Source organism: Erinaceus europaeus, chromosome 2 (assembly GCF_950295315.1).
Source record: "Erinaceus europaeus chromosome 2, mEriEur2.1, whole genome shotgun sequence".
NCBI classification, from domain to species: Eukaryota; Metazoa; Chordata; class Mammalia; order Eulipotyphla; family Erinaceidae; genus Erinaceus; species Erinaceus europaeus.
The window spans coordinates 6,533,257-6,556,307 of NC_080163.1; the positions used below are offsets into that span (position 1 = coordinate 6,533,257).

A 23,051-nucleotide genomic window follows, 5' to 3' on the forward strand; every position below is an offset into this window, starting at 1 on the left:
GCGAACGAGCCGACAGACGCCGAGGACCCCGAGTCCGCCGCACTCGTCCCCCGAAAGCCACTGGGCGTCCGGCCTCGGGAGTCCACCTCAGGCCCTCCGCCGCCCGGCTCCGGCCGCCACGATCCCACAATCCCCGGCGCGGGGCACGCAGACGCACCGCCCTCTTGCCGCCGTCTCGCTGCGCCCCGTACTGCGCACGCGCGCCCGGCCCGCTCGCGCCCGCCCGGAGCCCCGCCCTCCGGCCCCGAGGCGCCTGCGCGGGTTCGCGCCAACGGTCCTCCGGGTTGAAGCCAGGCGGCCCAGTGCGCAGGCGCCGCGGCTCCGCTCCGGAGCGCAGGGGAGTCCGGCTCCGGGACTTGTCTCCGCCGCTCGCCCGGGAAGCCGCCCGGCCCCTCCGATCCCGATCCGGGGATCCGTCGCGGGCTTTCTCTCCAGCATGGCCGGCGCTCGGGGCCCCGGGGATCTGAGCCTCAGTTTCCCGCTTTGCACAGCCCTGCCCCAGGGCACAGAGAGGACAGAGGTCGCGCCCCGGCCCTGCCGGGTTCTGTCGTCAGTCTTTGGGGGCCAAGGAGATGGTCGACCCGGTTAGCGTGCACAGGGCGCCGTACGCAAGGACCTGGGTTCAAGCCCCCGGCCTCCACATGGGAGCACCAAGCAAAGGAGGTGCTTGGCAAGCGGTGGGATTTTATTTGTTTATGTGTTTTCCTCTCTTTACCAGAGCCCTGCTCAGTGCTGGCTTATGAGGACGGGTGGGGACTGAACCTGGGCCTTCAGAGCTTGAGGTATGGAAGTCTTTTTTTTTTTTTTTAATTTTAAATTTTATTTATTCCCTTTTGTTGCCCTTGTTGTTTTATTGTTGTAGTTATTATTGTTGTTGTTGTTGGATAGGATGGAGAGAGGAGGGGAAGACAGAGAGGGGGAGAGACAGACAGACACCTGCAGACCTGCTTCACCGCCTGGGAAGCGACGCCCCTGCAGGTGGGGAGCCGGGGGCTCGAACCGGGATCCTTCTGCCGGTCCTTGGGCTTCGCGCCACCTGCGCTTAAACCCGCTGCGCCCCCGCCCGACTCCCAGGTATGGAAGTCTTTTTGGAATTAACCATTATGCTCTCTCCAGCCCTCTCCCTCTCTGATAGGGAAAGGGGGGAAATGGGTCCACTGGAAGCTGGGGTGTTGTACAGGCAAGGAACCCGTGTAAACCCCACTGGTAAAAGCAGTAGTCTTTATTATTTTTATTTTATTCTTGGTGTGTTGCCTACTTGGGAGAAGTTGCAGACTTTGGAGTGAATGTGGGGGTTCCACGCTGGCTATGTGACCCCACCTTGGACCCCTAGGCTCGACTTCCTTGTGGAAAAATACCATCTGTTAGGAATCTGGCAGGAACTGACCTAAAAAGCAAAGGAGTGTGGGGGGGCCCGAGAGGTTGCCCAGTGGGTGAAGCACAGGCCCGGAAGGCACGAGGTCCAGGTTTGATAACCACGGTACCCAACATAGGAGCCAGAGGGATGCCCTGATTCTCCCTCCCGCCAATAAGCACGGAAAGGCACACACTCGATAGGAAGCTAGTGGGTGCTTTGCAGTCCCCCTGGGCCAGGGTCCCTGGCAGCTGAGAACTCCGTGCCCACCTCCTCCCGCACTCAAAGGTTGATTGGTGGACAGTAGTCATTGCAACAGGTCCAGCAAGGCATGCTGGGAAAGCACATGGCCTCTTGCCATGGGGTAGGCTGTGGGTGTCCAACTGTGAGGATTCTTCAAAGAAGAGAAATTGAGAGGGTGGAACCCCGAATAAGAAGGAAAGATCGAGAGAAGCAAGAATAAAAAAGCAATGGTGGGTGAGTGTGCTGACGCTAGTTGGGGAAGGTCTGAATTTGGACACCAGACACTAGTTTTGAACTTTCTTTAATCTTTTATTTACTAGAGACAGCCAAACATTGAGAGGGTAGGGGGAGACAGGGAGCGACAGACACTTGCAGCACTGCTTAACCACTCAAAAAGCTTTCCCGAGGTGGGGACTGGGGACTCGAACCTCGGTCCTTGCGGACTGTAACGTGCATTCAACCAGGTGCGCCACCACTTGGCCCCTTTATTACCCGAGACACTAATTTTGTAAAACATTTCCTCAGTTATAAACCAAACAAAACCCGTTATAATTTTGTAAGTCAACATTAAATAATAAAAAATTAAAAAAACAAAACAGCAGAGTGACTAGATTGGTCCTCTACAGTAAGTGTACTGGAGCAACGCTCTTTGTTTTTCCCCATCTTGTGCATTTAAATTAAATTCCGGGCCCCTGGTCCCTTCTCCGCTGGAGAGGAATAGACACCATAGCAGAACTTCCCTTGTCCCGTCACACCTCGTACGTGCTGCAAGGCTTCAAATCCAGGCTGCAAACATTGCCAAGCGTGTGCCCAATGAGTAAGCACCTCTGGCCTGTAAAGCAGGTGATGCGGTGTGGGACCCTCAAAGCATGAAGCAGTAAGTTCCTTCCCAGCACTTGTGCCCCTGCCCTCATTAATAGTTTCAATGTTTATTTATTTATTGAACTGGATAGAAACAAAGTCCAGAGCGAAGGGGAAGATGACACAGAGAAGGATACCTGCAGCCCTGTTTCCACCACTGGTGAAGCTTCCCCCCTGCAGGTGGGGGCCCGGGGGCTCAAACCCGGGTCCTCGCACATGATAACGTGCACTCAGCCAGGGGTACCACCACCCGGTGAAATATTTTTAAAAACATAGGGGCCCGGTGTCGGCACACCTGGTTGAGTGCACGTCACGTTACAATGTGCAAGGACCCAGGTTCGAGCCCCCTGGTCGCCGCCCGCAGGAGGAAAGCTTGCGAGTGGTGAAGCAGGGCTGCAGGGATGTCTATCACCCGCTTCCCTCTTGGTTCGTGGCTCTCTCTGTTATCCAGTAAATAAAGAAAAGCATAGACAGCCGGAGAGATGGCACAGCTGACAGATACATGCCTGAGGCCCCTAGTTTGCCCCCCAGCACTGCATGGACCAAAGTGATGATTTAACTTCTGTCTTATGAGAAACTCTTCCATATGTAATAAGGAAAATAAATCTTGAAAAATTATTGTAATATTTTATTTAAAAATAAAAGGAAAGCGTACAAAGACTGGGTGGTCAGGAGCAACATTTTATTACCCCCCACGCCCCCCAGTGGCTGCCAGGCCCCCAGTTTCATGCCCTCCTCCCAGGTCCCCTCCAGAGGCGAAACACAGGAGAACCACCTTTCCCAGAAACAATGTGAACAGGACAAGGGGAGTGGAGTGAGGATGTGAGAGACGGGCCCCAGAATGCCTCTGAGCCCCTCCAGGGGGCTGAGCAGAGTGGGCTGTCGGGCCCAGGGTCAAGTGGGTGCCAACAGCCCTGCTCTCCCTGGGAGAGGGTCTCTCGGGTGGGGAGGGAGGCAGGAGGCCTGGGGTTCCCGAGGAGAGGGCCTGAGAGGCCGCTGTCTTCACCGGTCCATGCTGTCGTCCGTTGGGCTGGAGAAGCAGGTCTGTAACAGCTTTTCGCAGAACTCCAGCTCCTCCTGGATTGGGGGGTGAGAGTGGGGACCCTGAGTGTGGGGGTCAGTCCCTGCTTCCCACAGGGGCTCCTACCCACAGTGCTTTTCTACCCTCTCTGCACCTGCCTGCCCCAGAGGCCTCCCAGGTCTCCCTCCTTGGCACAGATCCACCAGTCACTATTTCTCTCTCTCTCTCTCTCTCTCTCTCTCTTCACCAGAGCCCTGCTCAGCTCTGGCTTGTGGTGGTGTGGGGGGTTGAACCTGGGACTTGGAGCCTCAGGCATGAGTCTCTTTGCAGAACCGTTATGCCGTCTCCTCCGATCTGTCACTGTTTCTCTCACTGTCGACCCCAGTCCCCTTTCCTCACACTAGGCCCAGGGCCTCTTTTTTTTTTTTTTTTTTTGCCTCCAGGGTTATTGCTGGGGTTCGGTGCCTGCAATGTGAATCCACTGAAGGCCATTTCTCCCCCATTTTATTTTATAATAAATTATTAGAATAGGTGGAGGTGGGTTGTGTCTGAGAGTTAAAAAAGAGGCTGGGGGGCAGGCGGTGGCACACCAGATTAAGCCCACATAGTAAGAAAGCGCAAGGACCCAGGTTCGAGCCCCCGGTCCCCATCTGCAGGGGGAAAACTTCACAAGTGGTGAAGCAGGGCTGCAGGTGTCTGTCTCTCTCCCTCCCTATCTCTCCCTCCCCTCTCAGTCTCTCTCTGCCCTATCCAAACACATGAGAAAAAGTGTGTCGGCCCTAGGGCAGAGCCCGGGCTGCCCCTGGCGAGGCTGCCCCGCACCTGGTACTCCTCGCGCTGCTGCAGGAGCTGGCACCGGTGGCGCAGAAGCTCCTCCAGGCCCAGCTCGGGCTCCCGGCACTCCCGCACGCCCTGGGGGAAGTCTGTCACCAGGCTGCCGGACACAAAAACAAGTGCTGCGGACTCTCCTGACAAGCCCTGACTCGTGCCCCGCCCAGCCCAGTGACTCTGCTGGGACCACTCTGCGGGGGTCTGCCAGCAGCCCAGCTGCTCCCTGTCTCGCCAGCGTGTGCACGACTCCCTCCCGTGCGTGGGAGCCACGCTGCAAACTCGAGAGGGGGTGAGCTCTGATGTCTGGGCCCCAGCACAGGAGAGGCCCAGACCTCTGGGGCTGAAACCCACCCACGGTGCCCTCGCCCACCTGCACAAGGCTCCCAGCACGTGTTCGTGGAAGGGGCTATGCTCCGTCCGCACCAGGGCCACCAGCTGCTGGACCATCCCCATGGAGCACAGGGTTCCTGGGAGAGGCATCGCGCTCAGCGGCGGGCCAGCCGGCCTCGTGGTACCCTCCTCTCCCTCCGTCCCCCCCGCCCTCTCCCGGGGGACCCCGGCCCCGGCCGCCCCACCTTTGTGCTCGGGGTGGCCCACCAGCAGGTTCTGCAGCAGGAACGCGGATTTGACCTTGAGTTTCTGCACCTGCTGCTGCATGGCCCGCATCAGCACGGAGAAGCCGTCCAAGCGGAGGAACTGCAGCAGCCCTGCCTCCTGCTCGCGGACCAGGCCTGCGGTGCGGTGCGGTACGGGTGCGGGCCGGTCACCACTCCACCCCCACCGACTTCACCAGCACCCTCCTCAGCACCAACTCCTCCTCAGCCTCCCCTGCACACCGGCACCCTCCCCCTCCCCCTCCCCGGCCATCTGCCCAGCCAGAATCCCTGCCGGACAGAAGCGCCAGGTCTGGGCAGGGAGGCGGCTGGGTGTGAGAATACCGGCTCTCAGAGCTCGAGTCCCAGAGGCCGTAGGCTCCATCCCTGGGACCAAAGCACACTGTTCTCTGTCTCATGAATATTAATAAAGCTAACAAAACACCAAGGAAGAGCTGGAGGGACAGCTCACTGGGTAGGACACACCTGCCTAGTCCTGCGCACGGCCCAGGTTTGAACCCAACACCACAAGGAGCTGCCCCAGCAGTGGGAAAGAGCCGGTGCCTCGGCGCATCCCCTTCTCTCCGAAGGCAAAAGGCCCAAGGCCCCGGGGACGCGTGCACGCGTGCGCGCGCGCGCGCGCGCGCACACACACACACACACACACACACACACACGGGGAAGGGGAAGGGGGACGCTGCACCAGGGTCAGGCCGAGGTTCTGGACCCTTGGCTCTAGCTCGGACTGGCAGCTGAGGCTCAGCCAGGCCCAGCACCGTGGGGCCCAGGGACTCACAGGAGATGGCGAAGAGGGCCTTGACGCGCACGGAGTCGCAGGAGTCGCGGTCCAGCAGCCGCAGCAGCTTGCGCAGGGCACCCAGGCCCAGCACCTGCTCCTGGATGGCCGCCACGTTCTGGCTGCACGTGCCGATGAGCTGCGCCGCGCGCCACCGCAGCCCCGCCGCCGCCGCCTCCAGGTAGCGGCCCACCAGCAGGTGCATGCCCGAGAGCTGGCAGAAGTCTGCACCGAGGGAAGAGCGGAGAGGCTGGCTGACGGGGTGAGCTGGGGGCTGGACATGGGGCCTCCGGAGGGGGATTCAACGGGAGGGAGCCGGTGCACCTGAGAGCGTGCGTGAGGCCCTGGGTTTGAGCTCTGGTAGCACCGGGGACGTGAAGCGGTGCTGGGATGTCTCTCATGCTTTCTTCTCAAAATACACGAGGGCCGGGCAGCGGCACACCTGGTTAGACGCACACACTACAGTGCGCAAATACCCAGGTTCAAGCCCCCGCTCCCCACTTGCAGGGTAAAAGCTTCATAAGCAGTGAAGCAAGTACTGCAGGTGTGTCTCTGTCTCTCTCCCCTCCTCTCTCAAATTCTGTCCTATCAAAACAAAAATGGCGGGGTCAGCCAGTGGCACACCTGGTTGAGCACACGTTACAATATGCAAGGAGCCAGGTGTCTCTCCCTCTCTGTCTCCCCTTGCCCTCTCAATGTCTGTCTCTATCCAGTAAATAAGTATATAAATAATAAAAAGAGAAAATGGCCACAGGGAGCAGTGCATTCATCATGCAGGCACCAAGCCCCAGCAATAACACTAGTGGCAATAAAATTAAAAGAAAAGAAAAAAGCGCCGGTCAGGGAAGCCACTTAGCAGTGTAATGCACACGCGACGGTCTGCGCTTATTCTCCGGCATTCTTTGACTCTGTCTTGTAAGACAAAGAGTCAAAGCCCCAGTATCACCTTGGAGGTCCCGTGTGCCCGTGTCCCCTCTACTCCTGACTCTTCTCGCTCTCACAGTCTGAGAGTAACTATGGACACCCAACAGACAGACCAACTACACGTTCTGGGCCTGACAGCAAGGCGGTGCTTCGGGGCCAGCTGTGTGGGGAGACTCGTGATGTCAGGGACAGGGCAGAAGCCAGGCGCAGAGCGGCCCCTCCCAGCTGTGAGCAGGACCCCAACTGGAGGGGGAGGGACCGGTTGGCCTCCAAGGGAGGATGAAGGCCGGGCAGCAGCAGGATGTGGGGCGGAGGAGGCTGCAGCCACAGGAGGAGGGAGGCCCAGGGGGGTGGGGGTGGGGGGCTGGGCTGGGCACCTGCCGCGTTGTCCATGTTCTCACACAGGTCGGCCAGCAGCTCCAGGGCGCCCTCCCGCTCCTGCTGGTCAGAGGCCAGCTCGGCCTCTCCGGCGGAAGAGGGCATGGGCTGGGACAGCACCCGCAGGCAGCTCTTCATCTGCTCCACCTCCTCGCGCTGGCCCCGGAAGGCAGCAGACATGGCCTCCTGGAGCCACTGGCGCCTCTGGGAGGAGGGGCAGAAGCAGACCCTCATCAGAACTCATTCCCGAAGAGCAGGCCTTACTCGCAGCCGGCAGCCGACCGCTCCTTCCCGAAGCCCGCAGGCACACAGGGAGTGTCTTTCCATCCACACCAGGGAAGCAGCCTGGACAGACTGGGCAGGAGGGAGGCAGAGGCGACGCCGGCTCCCATTCTGGTGGGTGGCACAGCAAACCAAAGGAAATGAATGGCAGTGAGTGAGGTGATGGCGCGGAGCTGGTGGGAAAGTCAGGAGGGCGGAGGTGGGGTTGCAGAATCAAGCAGGTAACTTGTGGTCAGTCTCTTGGGACATGGAAGCAAAAAGCAGGCAAGGGAATGAGTCAGACAGACACCTGGGAGAGGAGGCGCCGAGCAGGGGGACAGCCAGGGACGAACAGAAGAAGCAGAGGTCACAGAGGACAGAGGGGCAGAGACAGACGACAAGAGCAGACTGCTGCGTGAGGCCCGGAGGCTCCTGTGCAGTCTTGGAATTTCACTGAGTGAGGGGCCAAGGGAGGCCATGAGCAGAGCAGAGAAGGGGCTACACAGCCCCATCAGCTGAACGGAGAAGGTGAAGACGGACATGCAGGGAGAGCCCACAGCAGCCACGGTCACACACTAGATACAGCCACCAGTAACTCCTCATGTGTTACTAAGTGTCTCTGAGGGATAATATGGCTCCCAGTGCAGAGTCCCCGGCCTAGAGATCTGAATTGGACAACCATCAGGGCACATCCTCAACAGCTTGAATGCTCAGAGGAGTCAAGGACAGAGAAGTGAGAACACACCAGTCCATCATTAAGAGGCTGGGGAACAAGGAAAGAGTTACAAGAGCCACAGAGAAAGGAAGAAAGGCCACAGATGACATTGTTCTAGAAGCCAAAAGAAGGACGGGGTAAGGGGGGGGGCCGGGCGGTAGCGCAGCGGGTTAAGCACATGTGCACAAAGACCAAGGACCAGCGAAGATCCTGGTTCGAGCCCCCAGCTCCCCACCTGCAGGGGAGTCGCTTCCCAGGCGGTGAAGCAGGTCTGCAGGTGTCTGTCTTTCTCTCCCCCTCTCTGTCTTCCCCTCCTCTCTCCATTTCTCTCTGTCCTGTCCAACAGCGACAACATCAATAACAACAATAATGACGACAACAATGGAACAAGAAGGGCAACAAGGGAGAAAATGGCCTCCAGGAGCAGTGGATTTGTAGCGCAGGCACCGAGCCCGGCGATAACTGGGGATGGATGAAAAAAAAAAGAAGGGCTGGGGGGACAGCATCATGGTTCTGCAAATGGCTTTCACGCCTGAGGCTCCAAGCTCTCAGGTTCAATCCCCAGCACCACCATCAGCCAGGGCTGAGCAGGGCTCTGGTGTTTCTGTCTTCCTGTATCTCTCTAAAATAATATATATTAAAAAAAAAAAAGCATTCATATATATATATATATATATATATATATATATATATATATATACACACACACATTTTTTATTTATTGATGGGTGGGCCACACACCAGAACTACTCTACCTACATCCCAGTCTTTTTTTTTTTTTTTTTTTTTTGCCTCCAGGGTTATTGCTTGGTGCCTGCACTATGAATCCACTGCTCCTAGAGGGCATTTTTCCCCTTTTGTTGCCTTTGTTTATTATTGTTGTTACTGCTGTTGTTGGATAGAACAAAGAGAAATTGAGAGAGGGGAAGACAAGGGGAGAGAAAGACAGCTGCAGACCTGCTTCACCACTTGGGAAGTGACCCCCTGCAGGTGGGGAGCTGGAAGGCTCGAACCAGGATCCTTTCACCAATCCTTGAGCGTTGTGCCATGTGTGCTGGCCCGCCGCGCTACCAGCCGACCCCAATAAATAAGTGGTTTTTTTTTTTTTTTTTAAATAAGTGTTTTTATGTGGACTTTGCTATCCCAGTCTTAGATACATTTAGGCAAGATGCTTAATCTTGATGGGTATGCTTATCCTTAAGGATAAATCACAGACGTGAACAGATTAGCACAAAATTCTATTCACAATAATCTCCAACGAAACATATTAAAATACATTTATTGGGGGTCGGGTGGCAGTGCAGCGGCTTAGGCACAGGTGGCGCGAAGCGCAAGGACCCGTGTAAGGATCCCAGTTTGAGCCCTGACTCCCCACCTGCAGGGGAGTCGCTTCACAGGTGTGAAGCAGGTCTGTAGGTGTCTGTCTTTCTCTGTCTCTCCCCTGTCTTCCCCTCCTCTCTCCATTTCTCCGTCCTATCCAACAACAACGACATCAACAAGAACAACAATAACTACAACAACAATAAACAAGGGCAACGAAAGGGAAAATAATTTTTTTTAAATACATTTATTCTGGCTCTGGAGGTGGCACAGTAGATAAAGCCTTGGACTCTCAAGTATGAGGTCCCAAGTTCAATTCCCAGCATCATATATGCCAGATGGATGCCTTGGTTCTTCCCACTCCCAACTAACAAATAGCTGTAGTAAGGCTTTGAGCATGGGGGCCTGATGTTTGACCCCTGGGACTGCAGAAACTACTGCTTCTCTCTATTAATATACATACACACATATATATGTGTTGTGTATATATATGTATATAAATGTACATATGTTTTTTTTTTTTTTATAACTAAAGCTCTGGTTTATGGTGGTGCAGGGGATTTAACCTAAGACTTTGGAGCCTCAGGCATGAAAGTCTTTGCATAACCATTATGCTACCTCCCCCCTGACATTTATATTTTTAAATGAAAAAAAAAATGTTATTAATCTTCAAAACAATCCTATGAGGTATTACTACCCTCTTTTTACAGAAGAGATCACTGACGCCCAGAAAGGCTGTCTGTCACTTGCCCAAGGTCACAAAGTCAGCAAGCATCAAAACATCTGAAGTTGAACCTAGGCAGTCGGCCCAGAGCCTCAGTGAGGCCGGCCACGCTGCTGCCTTCAGGTCACTGCCAGTGGGCGGCGCTGTCTGCTGCCCTACTTCCAAAGGCTGCCGCTCACTGTCACAGTCAACTGGCAAGTGGAGAGCCAGCGGCTCCACCAAGGTCGCACAGCTGGGTACAGCTCAGCGCTGGTCTTGACGGAGTCCCACTAGGGCTTCTTCTCTCTATCCTGCTCCCCAGCACAGGGGTCCGGAACCTGTCGCCCCCAAAGTTTGGAGGTCTGACCTTCCGTGCACAGTCAGTCACCCGCATCCAGCACAAACGTAGCCCACACCCAGGAATCTCCCTGCGCCCAGCTCCCCGAGGCACGCTGACCCCACGCCCTCGCCCCAACCTCTCGGCCCCTCGCCCCCGTACCTCCTCGCTCATGGGTTCTGGAGGGGGGTCGGGCTCCTCGGAGCCCGCCGTGATGGCCATCTGCAGCAGGCCCTGGAGGTTGCGCGGGGGCGGTCGGTTGTTCGAGCCCCCGGCCGAGGAGCTGCCGCCACCGGCCGAGGACCCCTGGGAGGAGGCTGGGGGCAGCGCCAGGGGGAGGCGGCTACCCCCGGGGCCTTGGTCCGCCATGGGCTGCTCGTGAGAAGGGGAGCAAGTGCTGCGAACAGGGGGTCTTCGCAGCTGGGGGGGCTCCGGCGTCCTGGCGGGGCGACTCCTGGGGTTCTGCTGACAAGGTGGTCTTTTAGGGGCGCTCGGCCACCCCCCATGACCCCAAACCGCTCTGCACACACAAGCCCCCTTCCCCAGGTGACCACAACGCCTCTCCCCCACTTCCTTCCTTCCTTCCTTCCCACAGGACCCTTCCTCCGAGTAGGACACCCCTCCCTCCTTCCTCCGTAGCAACAAGCCCCTCCCACCCTCCCTAGCAACCTCGCGAACCCCCCTCCCTCATCACGCGGCTGGCGTGCCTGTCTCTTAGCAACCCCATAGTTCCGTAGCGACAAGCTCCCTCCTGGTCGCCTTAGGAACAAGCCTCCTCCCTCCTCTGCGAAGGGGGGAGCCAGAGCGGGGCGGACCTCACCTCCTCCGGCCTCGAGTCGCAGCCGCTACTAAAACCAGAATAGCCTGCACCTGACTCTCCTGGGCGCCGCCATCTTGGCCGGAAATGCGTAATCCCTCCCGGAAGTTGCGGCGCCCCAGCCCAGTGTGCAAAACTGGTAGCAGAGCGGAGGCGTCCGCGGGCCTCTTCAGCGACGACCCCCAACGGCCCCTCGCACCCAAGCTCTTCCCGGGATGCGCCTCGCCCCGCCGGCCCTGCTCACACTCTCCGCTCTCGGAGACGCCCCGGCCCTCGGCGAGCCCCGCCCCTTCACCTTCCACGCCAGCCCCGCCCGCCACAGGCCACGCCCACCCACAGACCCCGCCCCCCGCCAGCTAGGTCCCGCCCACCACTCCAGACGCCGTCCCTAGTCCGGTCCGCAGCCCAGCTAAGCCCCGCCCCGCGCCGCGCCCCGAGAGGCCCCGCCCCGAGAGGCCCCGCCCCCGAGAGGCCCCGCCCTCCACCGCGTCTTCCCGGCCTTGTTCTGTCCGCTGGACCGCGCCATGGGTTCCCCCGGGCGCCCCGTTCTCACCCGAGCATCCTGAGGCCCCCCTGCTGCCACGATTCGTGGTTCCTCCACTTGGGGGTCTCTAATCGCCCGTATTTCATCCCCGCCTATCGCTCCCTCAAGAATCTGCCCTGGGAGCAGTAGCTGGGAGAGAAGGGGGTCTTTAAAATATATAATAAAAAGAAAATAAAAGTATATTTATATGTGGAGACTTTTCATGCTGAAGGTTCCAAGGTCTCGGATTCAAAGCCCGGCAATACCATAAGCCAGAGCTGAGAGGTGGTTTAGTCTCTCTCCCTCTGTATCCCTCTTATTTAAATTATATATATAAATACATGAGGTACCCTCTTAGACAAGCTTTGATTACATACGTAATTTTATCTGTTTATTAAAAATATTATTTATTTGTGGTCCGGGAGGTGGCGCAGTGGATGAAATGTTAACTCTCAATCATGAGGTCTTAAGTTCGATCCCCAGCAGCACATGTACCGGCATGATGTCTGGTTCTTTCTCTCTCCTCCTATCCCTCTCATTAATAAATAAATAGGGAGTCGGGCGGTAGCTCAGCGGGTTAAGCGCAGGTGGCGCAAAGCACAAGGACCGGATGCCGGTTCGAGCCCCCGGCTCTCCACCTGCAGGGGAGTCGCTTCACAGGTGGTGAAGCAGGTCTGCAGGTGTCTGTCTTTCTCTCCCCGTCTCTGTCTTCCCCTCCTCTCGCCTTTTTTCTCTGTCCTATCCAACAGCGATGACATCATTAACAACAATAAAAAACAAGGGCAACAAAAGGAAATAAATATTTTTAAAGAAACAAAAAATAAAAACATTTAAAAATATATTTTATTTATTTTACTTTAATGAGATTGAGAGATATAGACAGAAAGATACAGAGAAGGAGAGACCAGAGTCCTGATCAGCTCTGGCTTATGGTAGTCCTGGGAATTGTACGTGGGACTTCAGTGCCTCAGGCATGAGAATCCTTTGCAAAAGCATTATGCTGTCTCCCCAGCCCCGTATTTTATTTTTTTAATTAAAAAAAAAAGTTCTGGTCGCCCATCAGAACCCCTTCCAGGAAAGTCTGTCCTGGTCACACACGGCGGTCTTGTTCTGGGCTGAGGTTAGAAGCAGAGTAGATGATAGGGAGGGCCAAGGGCCCTGGTGACCACATTGTGGTTTCCTGTTTCAGTCATCAGGGAATGACCAAAAATTCAGTAGCTTGAAACCACACACCCCCTCCTTTATTTATTTATTTTTTTTATCATCTTCCCTTCTGAGGTCAGAAGCCCAGGACAGTGGGGTGGGCAGGCTGAGTTCCTCCAGAAGATCCACGGGGACAGACAGTGTCCTGGCCTTTGAGAGGCACCAGCATTCCCTGGATTGTGGCCACATTACTGAAGCTACCATTTCTTTCTTTTTCACATTTTTTAAAAATTTATTAGAGAGCCAGACCATCATCCTGGCATGCATGGTGTCGAGGACCCAAATCAAAATTTTCCCATTTGCAAACTCACTGTCAGTCTGGTGGCCCTGCGTTTATTCCCCAGCATCACGTATTCTAGAGTGGTAGGTACTCTACGCGCTCGCTCTCTCTCTCTTTCCGTGTGTGTGTGTGTGTGTGTGTGTGTGTGTGTGTGTGTGTGTACATATTTATATTAAAGAAAGAAAGAAGCTAATCTGACTACAGTTTGTACCTTGGCATCCACAGAAGGTTGTTTTCTGGAATCACTCCATGTAGAGCACAAAGTCTACAGCTACTGAGACCTGCATATTCTCAAGTTCTTTATAGCCAGATCACCCAAAGTGGGTTAATGCATAAATGCAGAGCCATGGAAAAGGGAATTCTGGCAGCCAGGGAGGTGGCTCCGAGGACCAAATGTTAGACTCTCAAGCATGAGGTCCTGAGTTTGATCTTCAGTACTGCATAGGCCAGAGTGATGTTATGTGTTTTGTGTGTGTGTGTGTGTGTTTCTCATAAATAAATGAATAAATCTTTTTTAACTTTCCTTTTTTAATATTTATTTTATTTATTGAGTCCTTTTTGTTGCCCTTGTTGTTCTATTTTTGTAGTTATCATTGTTGTTGTTATCATTGTTGTTGTTATTGATGTCGTCATTGTTGGCTAGGATAGAGAAATGGAGAGAGGAGGGGAAGACAGAGAGGGGGAGAGAAAGACAGACACCTGCAGACCTGCTTCACCGCCTGTGAAGCAACTCCCCTGCAGGTGGGGAGCCGGGGGGCTCGAACCGGGATCCTTATGCCGGTCCTTGTGCTTCGTGCTACCGCCCTGTTGGGTGGTCTGCCAGCTCCCCCTGGCTTCTGCTTAACCAAGCACCGGTATGCCTGTATAGGGATTGGTTTGATCCCACTCAAAGCTGCGGTCTATTTATATAAATCACTTTTACATTTACATAAAGCACCACCCTCCCTCCAGGGCATTGGTGGTTCAGTGGTAGAATTCTTGCCTGCTCTGCCCCCTCTCCTTGTCACACCCTGATTTTCACCAGTCACTTTTCTCTCCACCCTCTCTATGTCACATCCTGTTCACACCCTACTTGGGAAGTTTATATAAAGACAACATTGTTCGTTTTAGTTTTAGTTTAGTTTAGCTTGGCTTAGATTGTGCTGCGTCCAGCATGAATAAAGAAATACTGCATACAACCCAGCCATGAGTCCCGGGTCGTCTGTCTCCCATCAGTGAAGCTCAGCCCGACACCACCCGGACCCATGTTGGATTCTTAAGCATGAGGTTCTAAGTTAGATTTCCAGTGTAGTGTGTGCCAGAGTGATGCTCTGGTTCTCTCTCTACTCTCTCATAAATAAATTAATATATGTTTTTAAGAAAAAAAGAAAATATATATGGTCTAGGGAGGTAGAAAAATTGTTCTGTAAAAAATTTCATGCTTGAGTCTCTGAGGTCCCAGGTTTAATTCCCAGCACCACCGTAAACCAGAACTAAGCAGTGCTCTGGCCTTTTTCTCTGTATCTTTATCTCTGTAGCTCTCTTTCATGAAAAATAAATAAATAAATACAATTAAAAAGAAAAGGGACCGGGTGGTGGTGCACCTGGTTGACCACACATGTTACAGTTCACAAGGACCTGGGTTCAAGCTCTCAGTCCCCACCTGCAGAAGAAAAGCTTTGCAAATGGTGAAGCAGGGCTGCAGATGTCTCTCTTTCTCTATTCCTCTCGATCTCCCCTACCTTCTGTAAAAGGCAGTAGCCTTGAAATTCCCTTTTTATGCAGTTGTTTGTTAAGTGCTTTTAGTATAAGTTGCTTGTAGTATGAGGTGGAAAATTCCTTGCCCCTTCCCCCTTGAATAAACAGGACTTAATCAGTGAAGGCCACCCATTGTTTTGTAAGTTGTTCGAAGGACCCTGCATGGGACAAGCCTTATCAGGACCTAATCAGTGAAGGCCACCCATTGTTTTAAGGACCCTGCATGGGGACAAGCCTTATCAGGACCTATGCACAGACTTTATGGTGTGTTGTCTACCGGATGGGTGGTCATAGCTGATGGCGGGAGGATGTGGCGACCCTGCCTGGTTGAATTCTATTGGTTGTGTGATCTTACTATATTTGAAACTAGCCCGCCCTTTGCTTTGAATGGATCATGCTTTTGCTAAGTTTGAAATGATTGGATTTTGTGTTTGCTATAGCCTGTTATTGGATGTAGGTTGACAAGGTGATGTGCTCCCCGTCCTTGAGTGTAGTCTGAATTCCTATAAATTGTGTGGTTTGAGCCCTGTTCAGGGTCGAGCTTGGTAGACTAACAGCAGTCACCATCTCAGCCCGGATTGCAATTCGTCAATAAACATCTTCGCTTCCTTGTAGTGGATGGTGGTTTGATTTATGCTCGCTAACACCTTCTCAATTTCTGACTGTCTCTATCCAATAAATAAAGATAATTACAAAAAAATAGAAAAAAATAGAAAAGAAAAAATAGATTCAAACCCAGCCTCTATCACACAGAAGGAAGCTTTGGTGCTGTTCTCTTTCTCTGCCTCTGTGTCTCTATGAAAGAAATAGAAGAAGGGAGAAAAAGGAAGGAAGAAAGGAAAGAAGCCTTGGAATGTAAGAAAGATTGTGAGTGTGGGTGAGGGTAGACAGCATAATGATTATGCAAAGAGACTCTCATGCCTGAGGCTCTGAAGTCCCAGATTCAATAAGTCAGAATTGAGCAGGAGGGCTCTGGTGAAAGAAAGAAAGAAAAAAAAATGAAGAGTTTCAATAGATCTGAACAGTTCAACCCCATGTCTGGCAGCACTAACTAGGTAACACATAACTGCGTATCATATCGTGAAAGTCTGTATGACCGCGGCTCACATGCAAATATCCTGGTGTCCTACCATAGCCCGAAGCTGTGCAGTGACTATCACTTTCCATTAGTGCTCAGACACTTGAGAGTGAAAACGGACCCTATCAATAATTACACAAGGGAGTCAGGCTGTAGTGCAGCGGGTTACGCGCAGGTGGCGCAAAGCACAAGGACCGGCATAAGGATCCTGGTTCGAACCCCGGCTCCCCACCTGCAGGGGAGTCACTTCACAGGCGGTGAAGCAGGTCTGCAGGTGTCTGTCTATCTCTCCTCCTCTCTGTCTTCCCCTCCTCTCTCCATTTCTCTCTGTCCTATCCAACAACGACAACAACAATAATAACTACAACAATAAAACAAAAAGGGCAACAAAAGGGAATAAATAAATTAAATAAGTATTTTAAAAATAATAATAATAATAATTACAGAAGACCAACCAAGACAGCCTGCTTCCTCCCAACATTCCCTCCCTCTGCTCCTCACTCACTCCTGTGACAGAGGTCCTACAAGGCCAGAAACAGCCCTGTCCCGGGACCTCTGCATGAACCTTTTCCTCTACCTAGAATGTTCTCTGCAGTCCATCAATGACAACATCATTAACAATAATAATAACTACAACAATAAAACAACAAGGGCAACAAAAGGGAATGAATAAATATTTTTTTAATTTTTATTTATTTATTCCCTTTCATTGCCCATGTAGTTATTGTTTCAAAAAATAAATAAATATTTTTCAAAAATGGCTCAGGGCTCAATGAGACAGGATGCTGCTCTGACTTACGCTCGACCCTGATTTGGACGCAGCTCCCACCGCAGTGAACGAAGCTTCAGTGCTGCACTCTGTCTCTGTCTCTCTCTCATCCTCTCTGTCTAGCAAAATAAATAAATAATAAATAAATAAATAGGCTCAAGTAGTAGAGTTCATATGCCTTCGGTACTCAGCTGAATCCCCAGCACAGAGTATAGAGTGTGCTCTTTTTTTTTTTTTAAGTTATTTCTTTATTGGGGAATTAATGTTTTACATTCAACAGTAAATATAATAGTTTGTACATGCATAACATTCCCCAGTTTCCCATTTAACAATACAACCCCCACTATGTCATTCATCATCCTTCACGGACCTGTATTCCCCCCACCCACCCACCCACCCCAGAGTCTTTTACTTGGGTGCAACATGCCAATTCCATTACAGGTTCTACTTGTGTTTTCTTTTCTGGTCTTGTTTTTCAATTTTGGCCTGAGAGTGAGATCATCTCATATTCATCCTTCTGTTTCTGACTTATTTCACTCAACATGATTTTTTCAAGGTCCATCCAAGATGGGCTGAAAACGGTGAAGTCACCGTTTTTTACAGCTGAGTAGTATTCCATTGTGTATATAGACCACAACTTGCTCAGCCACTCATCTGTTGTTGGACACCTGGGTTGCTTCCAGGTTTTGGCTATTACAAATTGTGCTGCCAAGAACATAGGTGTACACAGATCTTTTTGGATGGATGTGTTGGGTTCCTTAGGATATATCCCCAGGAGGGGAATTGCAGGGTCATAGGGTAGGTCCATTTCTAGCCTTCTGAGAGTTCTCCAGACTGCTCTCCACAGAGGTTGGACCAATTGACATTCCCACCAGCAGTGCAGGAGGGTTCCTTTGACCCCACACCCTCTCCAGCATTTGCTGCTGTTCCCTTTTCTGATGTCTGACATTCTCACAGGAGTGAAGTGATATCTCATTGTTGTCTTGATTTGCATCTCTCTGACAATCAGAGACTTGGAGCATTTTTTCATGTGTTTCTCTGTTGTTAAAATTTCGGAGGCTCCTGCCAGCCGGTCTAGCTTCACGGGCGGGTAACAGAGACACAGAGACAACGGCTGGGCAGGGCAGCTGTATTTCTTTATTCAGGAACAACGATTCATAAACTAAGACAAACTAATCACCAAACAGAACTCGGCTGTCTCTTTGCGGCGGCGCAAGCACTCTCTCTTTCTCTGGAACTCAAGAACTCTCCAACTCTGGGACTCTCTAACTCTGTCACTCTGGAACTCTGGCGGGGTCCCTAGGGGCGGGGCCAAGTGGGCCCGCGAAATTAACAGGACTGATCTAATTCTCTTGGCGGGGGAGAACTAGAACCCAATGTAAAGCATACAACAATTCCCCCTTCTCTTTTAACTAAATGGCTACAGTATCAAGGGTGTGGGGTGAACAGAAACATATATCATACAGGCATTTTTAAAAAAGAAACTGGCACAAACATGGAGAAACATGCAAGCAAATAACAAGAACCAGCGTGTTGCCAAGGGAAGGCCTGAGGGGGCCATATCTGCCTCTGTGGGCTAAACTTTATCAGCTTAAAAAAAACATTTCTTGCCTCTGGGGGGCGTACTTTCTTCGACGGGCATTTGCATGGGGGCGGGGAACGGCCTAGAGTCCCAAAGGCAGCTGGCTGCAATTTACTTACTATGAAACAAAACTTGTTATTAGCATATCTACTGCACGATCTAACGTTTCTAATAGAGAAGAAATTTGAGACTTTTACATATCAACAACGTCTTTTAACCTTTTGTTACACCCATTCAAGATGGAGTCACGTTGTACTCAGGAAAGGAAACCTCAGGCATGAGAATAATTAGCATAGCCATTGTGCGATCTACCATTTCTAATAGTGAAGGTAATGGAGAGTTTCACATATCAACAAGTCTATTTAACCTTTTGTTTAGACCAACTTAGTTAAAATATATTGCTTGTTAACTAATTTTTACCTTAGACTTTAAATGTAAGTTAATTTTATCTTTATGAGAATTAGGTTGAAAACCTTTTTCATTTAACTTTGTCTAGTAAGAATTTAGCCTTAAAGTTATTGTTTACCAAACTTTAAACATATACATAAACATGGTCATTAATACACAAGGAGAGAAACCTTTGTTACGAAGACATGTCATTTTAAACACGAATTTAAATCTATACTGTCTTAGTTGTTGGGGGGGGGGTCACCATCCGGAGGTGGCTTCCCGCGCAGCTTCACTTTTAGGAATTGCAGGTTGCGATCTCTGCACAAATCTCTGCATACTCCAGCTTGTCTGCCTTCAGACCGGACCGGCGGCTGGAGATCTCGTGTGCCCAGTTTCGGCAGGGAGCCCGGGGGTCCGGGAGGCCCGGGATGGTTCCAGAATTCATAGCAAGAGGGCAGGCAGGCCAGTTTTGTAGAAGGCGTGGGCCTAGGTGCCCAGGGGTGGCAGCCATGATAGGCCACCACGGCCCTGCCCCATGGCCCTGCCATGTCTGCTGCCCTGTTCGCAGTGGCCGAGCAGCGTGGAGGGATCACGTGTCCAGTGCCCTGCGCCACGCGGTGGAGAGCCGGCTCCTGTGGGCTGGCCTCGGGCTCTTGCATGTTGGCACCGGGCTCCTGGGGCTCTTGTGTGCTGGCGTCGGCCTCCAGTGGGCTGCGGGGCTGCGGGGCTGCGGGTGCGGTGTGCAGGGTTGTCTGGGCGCAGCCTGCTGGCTGGCTGTTTAACCAGGTGGAAACCGCAGCTCCGTGCCTCGCCTCCCGCCCGCTGGCTCTTCGGGCTGGCTGTTCTGAGTTCGCCTGAGCGAGTGGAAACCACAGAGTGGTCCAGAGATAAATGTTCCAGAAACAGCAAAACAGTCTCGTGAAGAAAGAGCAGAGGCCTTTGGAGATCTCTTCACAAGCAGAAGAGAAGGCCATAGTACATAGGTAGCCAAATTGTCTTTACTTATCTGAGAGATGCGCAGGTCAGGTCCACGTGGGCGCCATTTGTTGTTAAAATTTTCGAAGGCTCTGGCCGGGCGGGTAGCTTTTTGGATCTCTTCTGTGGTGAATATTCTGTCCAAGTCCTCCCCCCATTTTTGGAGGGGGTTATTTGTTGTCTTGTTGTTGAGTCTGGCAAGCTCTTTATATATGTTGGTTATTAAACTCTTATCTGATGTATATGGCATGTAAAGATCTCCTCCCATTCTGTGAGGGGTCTCTTGGTTTGGGTAGTGGTTTCTTTTGCTGTGAAGAAGCTGTTTAATTTGATGTAGTCCCATAGATTTATACTTGCCTTAGTCTTCTTTGTAATTGGATTCGTTTCATTGAAGATGTCTTTAAAATTTATGTGGAAAAAAGTTCTGCCAATATTTTCCTCTAAGTATCTGATAGTTTGTGGTCTAACATCCAAGTCCTTGATCCACTTGGAATTTACTTTTGTATTTGGTGAAATACAGTGATTCAGATTCATTCTTCTGCATGTTTCAACCCATTGTTTCCAACACCATTTGTTGAAGAGACTCTGCTTTCCCCATGTAATAGTCTGGGCCCCTTTGTCAAAGATTAGATGTCCATAGGTGTGGGGCCTCATTTCTGGGCTATCAATTCCATTCCACTGGTCAGTGTGTCTGTTCATGTTCCAGTACCAAGCAGTTTTGATGACAGCGGCCCTATAATACAGTTTGAGATCTGGGAGTGTGATGCCTCCGGTTCTGTTCTTTTTTCTCAAGATTGTTTTGGCAATTCTAGGTCTTTTCTGGTTCCAGATAAACATTTGTAGCATTTTTTCTATTCTCCTAAAAAATGTGCTTGGAATCTTGATGGGGATAGCATTAAATTTGTAGATGGCTCTGGGTAATATATTTATTTTGATGATGTTAATTCTTCCAACCCATGAACATGGAATATCTTTCCACTTCTTTGTGTCTTTTTCAATTTCTTTGAGTAGGGACTCATAATTTTCAGTATACAAGTCTTTCACTTCTTTGGTTAGGTTTACTCCTAGATATTTTATTGTTTTTTGTTGCTGTAGTAAAAGGAACTGATTTCTGGATTTCAATTTCTTCTAGCTTAGTGTTTGCATAGAGGAATGCCACTGACTTTTGAATGTTAATTTTATAGCCTGACACCTTACTGTATTGCCTGATGATTTCCAAAAGTTTCCTGCTGGATTCTTTAGGTTTCTCTATGTATACTATCATGTCATCTGCAAATAAGGAGAGTTTGACTTCTTCTCTTCCAATCTGTATGCCTTTAATTCCTTGCTCCTGCCTGATTGCTATGGCAAGAACTTCCAACACATTGAATAGTAATGGTGATAGTGGGCAGCCCTGTGTAGTACCTGATCTGAGGGGAAATGCTTCCAGTTTTTCACCATTGAGTATGATGTTGGCTGTAGGTTTGCTATATATAGACTCCACTGTCTTCAGGAATTGTCCATCTATTCCCATTTTTTGTAGTGTTTTGATCATAAAGGGATGTTGTATTTTGTCAAAGGCTTTCTCTGTATCTATTGATATGACCATGTGGTTTTCGGTCTTGCTTTTGTTGATGTGGTGGATCACATTGATTGATTTACATATATTAAACCAACCTTGCATGCCTAGGATAAACCCCACTTGGTCATGATGAACAATCTTTTTGATATACTGCTGTATCCGGTTGGCTAGAATTTTGTTCAGTATTTTCGCATCTATGTTCATCAGAGATATTGGTCTGTAGTTTTCTTTTTTGGTTGTGTCCCTGTCTGCTTTTGGTATCAGAGTGATGTTGGCTTCATAGAAGCTGGCAGGGAGTATTCCAGTGTCTTCAATCTTCTGGAAGACTTTTAAAAGTAGAGGTATTAGTTCTTCTTTGAAGGTTTTGTAGAATTCATTTGTAAAACCATCTGATCCAGGACTTTTATTTTTGGGAAGATTTTTGATAACTGTTTCAATTTCATTAACTGTGATGGGCCTGTTCATGTTATCCACTTCCTCTTTACTTAGTTTTGGAAGTTGGTAGGTATCTAGGAAATCATTCATTTCTTCCAGGTTCTCTAGCTTGGTGGCATATAGTTGTTCATAGAAGCCTCGCATGATATGTTGAATTTCTGCAGTGTCTGTTGTGATATCTCCTCTTTCATTTACTATCTGATTTATTTGGGTCTTCTCCCTTTTTTGTTTTGTGAGTCTGGCTAAAGGTTTGTCAATTTTGTTTACTCTTTTGAAGAACCAACATTTACTTTCATTGATCTTTTGTATGGTTTTCCTATTCTCAATGTTATTGATTTCTGCCCTAACTTTAGTGATTTCTGTCTTTGTCGTTGCTTTAGGGTTCCTTTGTTGTTCTTCTTCTAGGTCTTTAAGATGTGCAATCAGGTTGTTTATTTGTGCTTTTTCTTGTTTCCTAATGTGTGCTTGTATAGCTATGAACTTCCCTCTTAGGACTGCTTTAGCTGTGTCCCAAATATTTTGATAGCTTGTGTCTTCATTTTCATTGAACTCTCGAAACATTTTGATTTCTTCCTTGATTTCCTCTTTGACCCAAAAGTTGTTAAGAAGTGTACTGTTGAGCTTCCACATTTTGGGACTGTTACTAATCTTTTGTTGATTGTTAAGTGTTAGTTTAATTCCACTGTGGTCTGAGAAGATGCTTGGGATGATTTCAGTGCTCTTGAATTGGGTGATGCTGATTTTTTGCCCTAACATATGGTCTATCCTTGAGAATGACCCATGTGGATTTGAGTAAAATGTGTATTCCAGTTTCTTGGGATGAATGACTCTGAAAATGTCCAATAGTTCCAGTATATCTATCTCTTCATTTAGCTCCCTTATGTCTTTACTGATTTTCTTCCTGGATGATCTGTCAAGTTGAGAGAGTGGGGTGTTGAAGTCCCCTACTATGATTGTGTTGCTGTTAATATATTGCTGTAGCTCTTTCAGTAGAAGTTTGATGTATTTAGATGGCTTCTCATTGGGTGCATAGATATTAATAATTGTTAAGTCCTCTTGACTGACTGATCCTCTGAGCATTAAGTAGTGTCCATTCCTATCTTTTTTAATCTTATCTATTTTAAAGTCTATCATGTCAGATATGAGAATAGCTGTTCCTGCCCTTTTTTGTGGGCCATTGGCTTGTATGATAGTTTTCCATCCTTTCACTTTAAGTCTGTGTTTGTCTTGTTGCGTTAGGTGAGTTTCCTGTAGACAACATATTGTTGGGTTGTGTTTTCTGATCCATCTTCCTACTCCGTGTCTTTTAATAGGTGAATTCAGGCCATTGACATTTATTGATATCAAAGATGAAGATATTTTAA

At 50.4% G+C, this 23,051-nt stretch overlaps 1 protein-coding gene across 2 annotated transcripts; it reads right to left on the reverse strand.

Annotated features, from left to right (window-relative positions):
• Window positions 1–3,069: 3,069 nt before the first annotated feature.
• On the reverse strand, window positions 3,070–11,374 carry HSPBP1 (HSPA (Hsp70) binding protein 1). 2 transcript variants are annotated; one of them, XM_007535171.3, is made up of 8 exons: window positions 11,158–11,374; window positions 10,500–10,799; window positions 7,001–7,205; window positions 5,700–5,924; window positions 4,886–5,041; window positions 4,681–4,777; window positions 4,302–4,413; window positions 3,070–3,535 (listed from the first exon to the last, which is right to left on the reverse strand). In XM_007535171.3, exons 2-8 carry the CDS (start codon window positions 10,704–10,706, stop codon window positions 3,461–3,463), a joined length of 1,077 nt encoding a protein of 358 aa, XP_007535233.1. In that variant the 5' UTR covers window positions 10,707–10,799; window positions 11,158–11,374; the 3' UTR covers window positions 3,070–3,460. The 2 variants fall into 2 exon arrangements, 1 of the variants encoding a protein (XP_007535233.1); XR_009545547.1 differs by lacking the exon at window positions 11,158–11,374 and having other exon boundaries at window positions 3,498–3,535; window positions 4,908–5,041; window positions 10,500–10,842.
• Between the last annotated feature and the right edge of the window lie 11,677 nt (window positions 11,375–23,051).

What these genes read in the sequence shown, in the direction of transcription:
- HSPBP1 (XM_007535171.3), bottom strand. Translation starts at nt 10,706, where the DNA reads ATGGCGGACCAAGGCCCCGGGGGTAGCCGCCTCCCCCTGGCGCTGCCC. An exon ending in CAGAACCCATGAGCGAGGAG is followed by an intron (nt 7,206 to 10,499) that starts GTACGGGGGCGA and finishes CCCTCCTCCCAG; the next exon opens with AGGCGCCAGTGGCTCCAGGA. An exon ending in AGCAGCGCGAGGAGTACCAG is followed by an intron (nt 3,536 to 4,301) that starts GTGCGGGGCAGC and finishes CCCCCAATCCAG; the next exon opens with GAGGAGCTGGAGTTCTGCGA.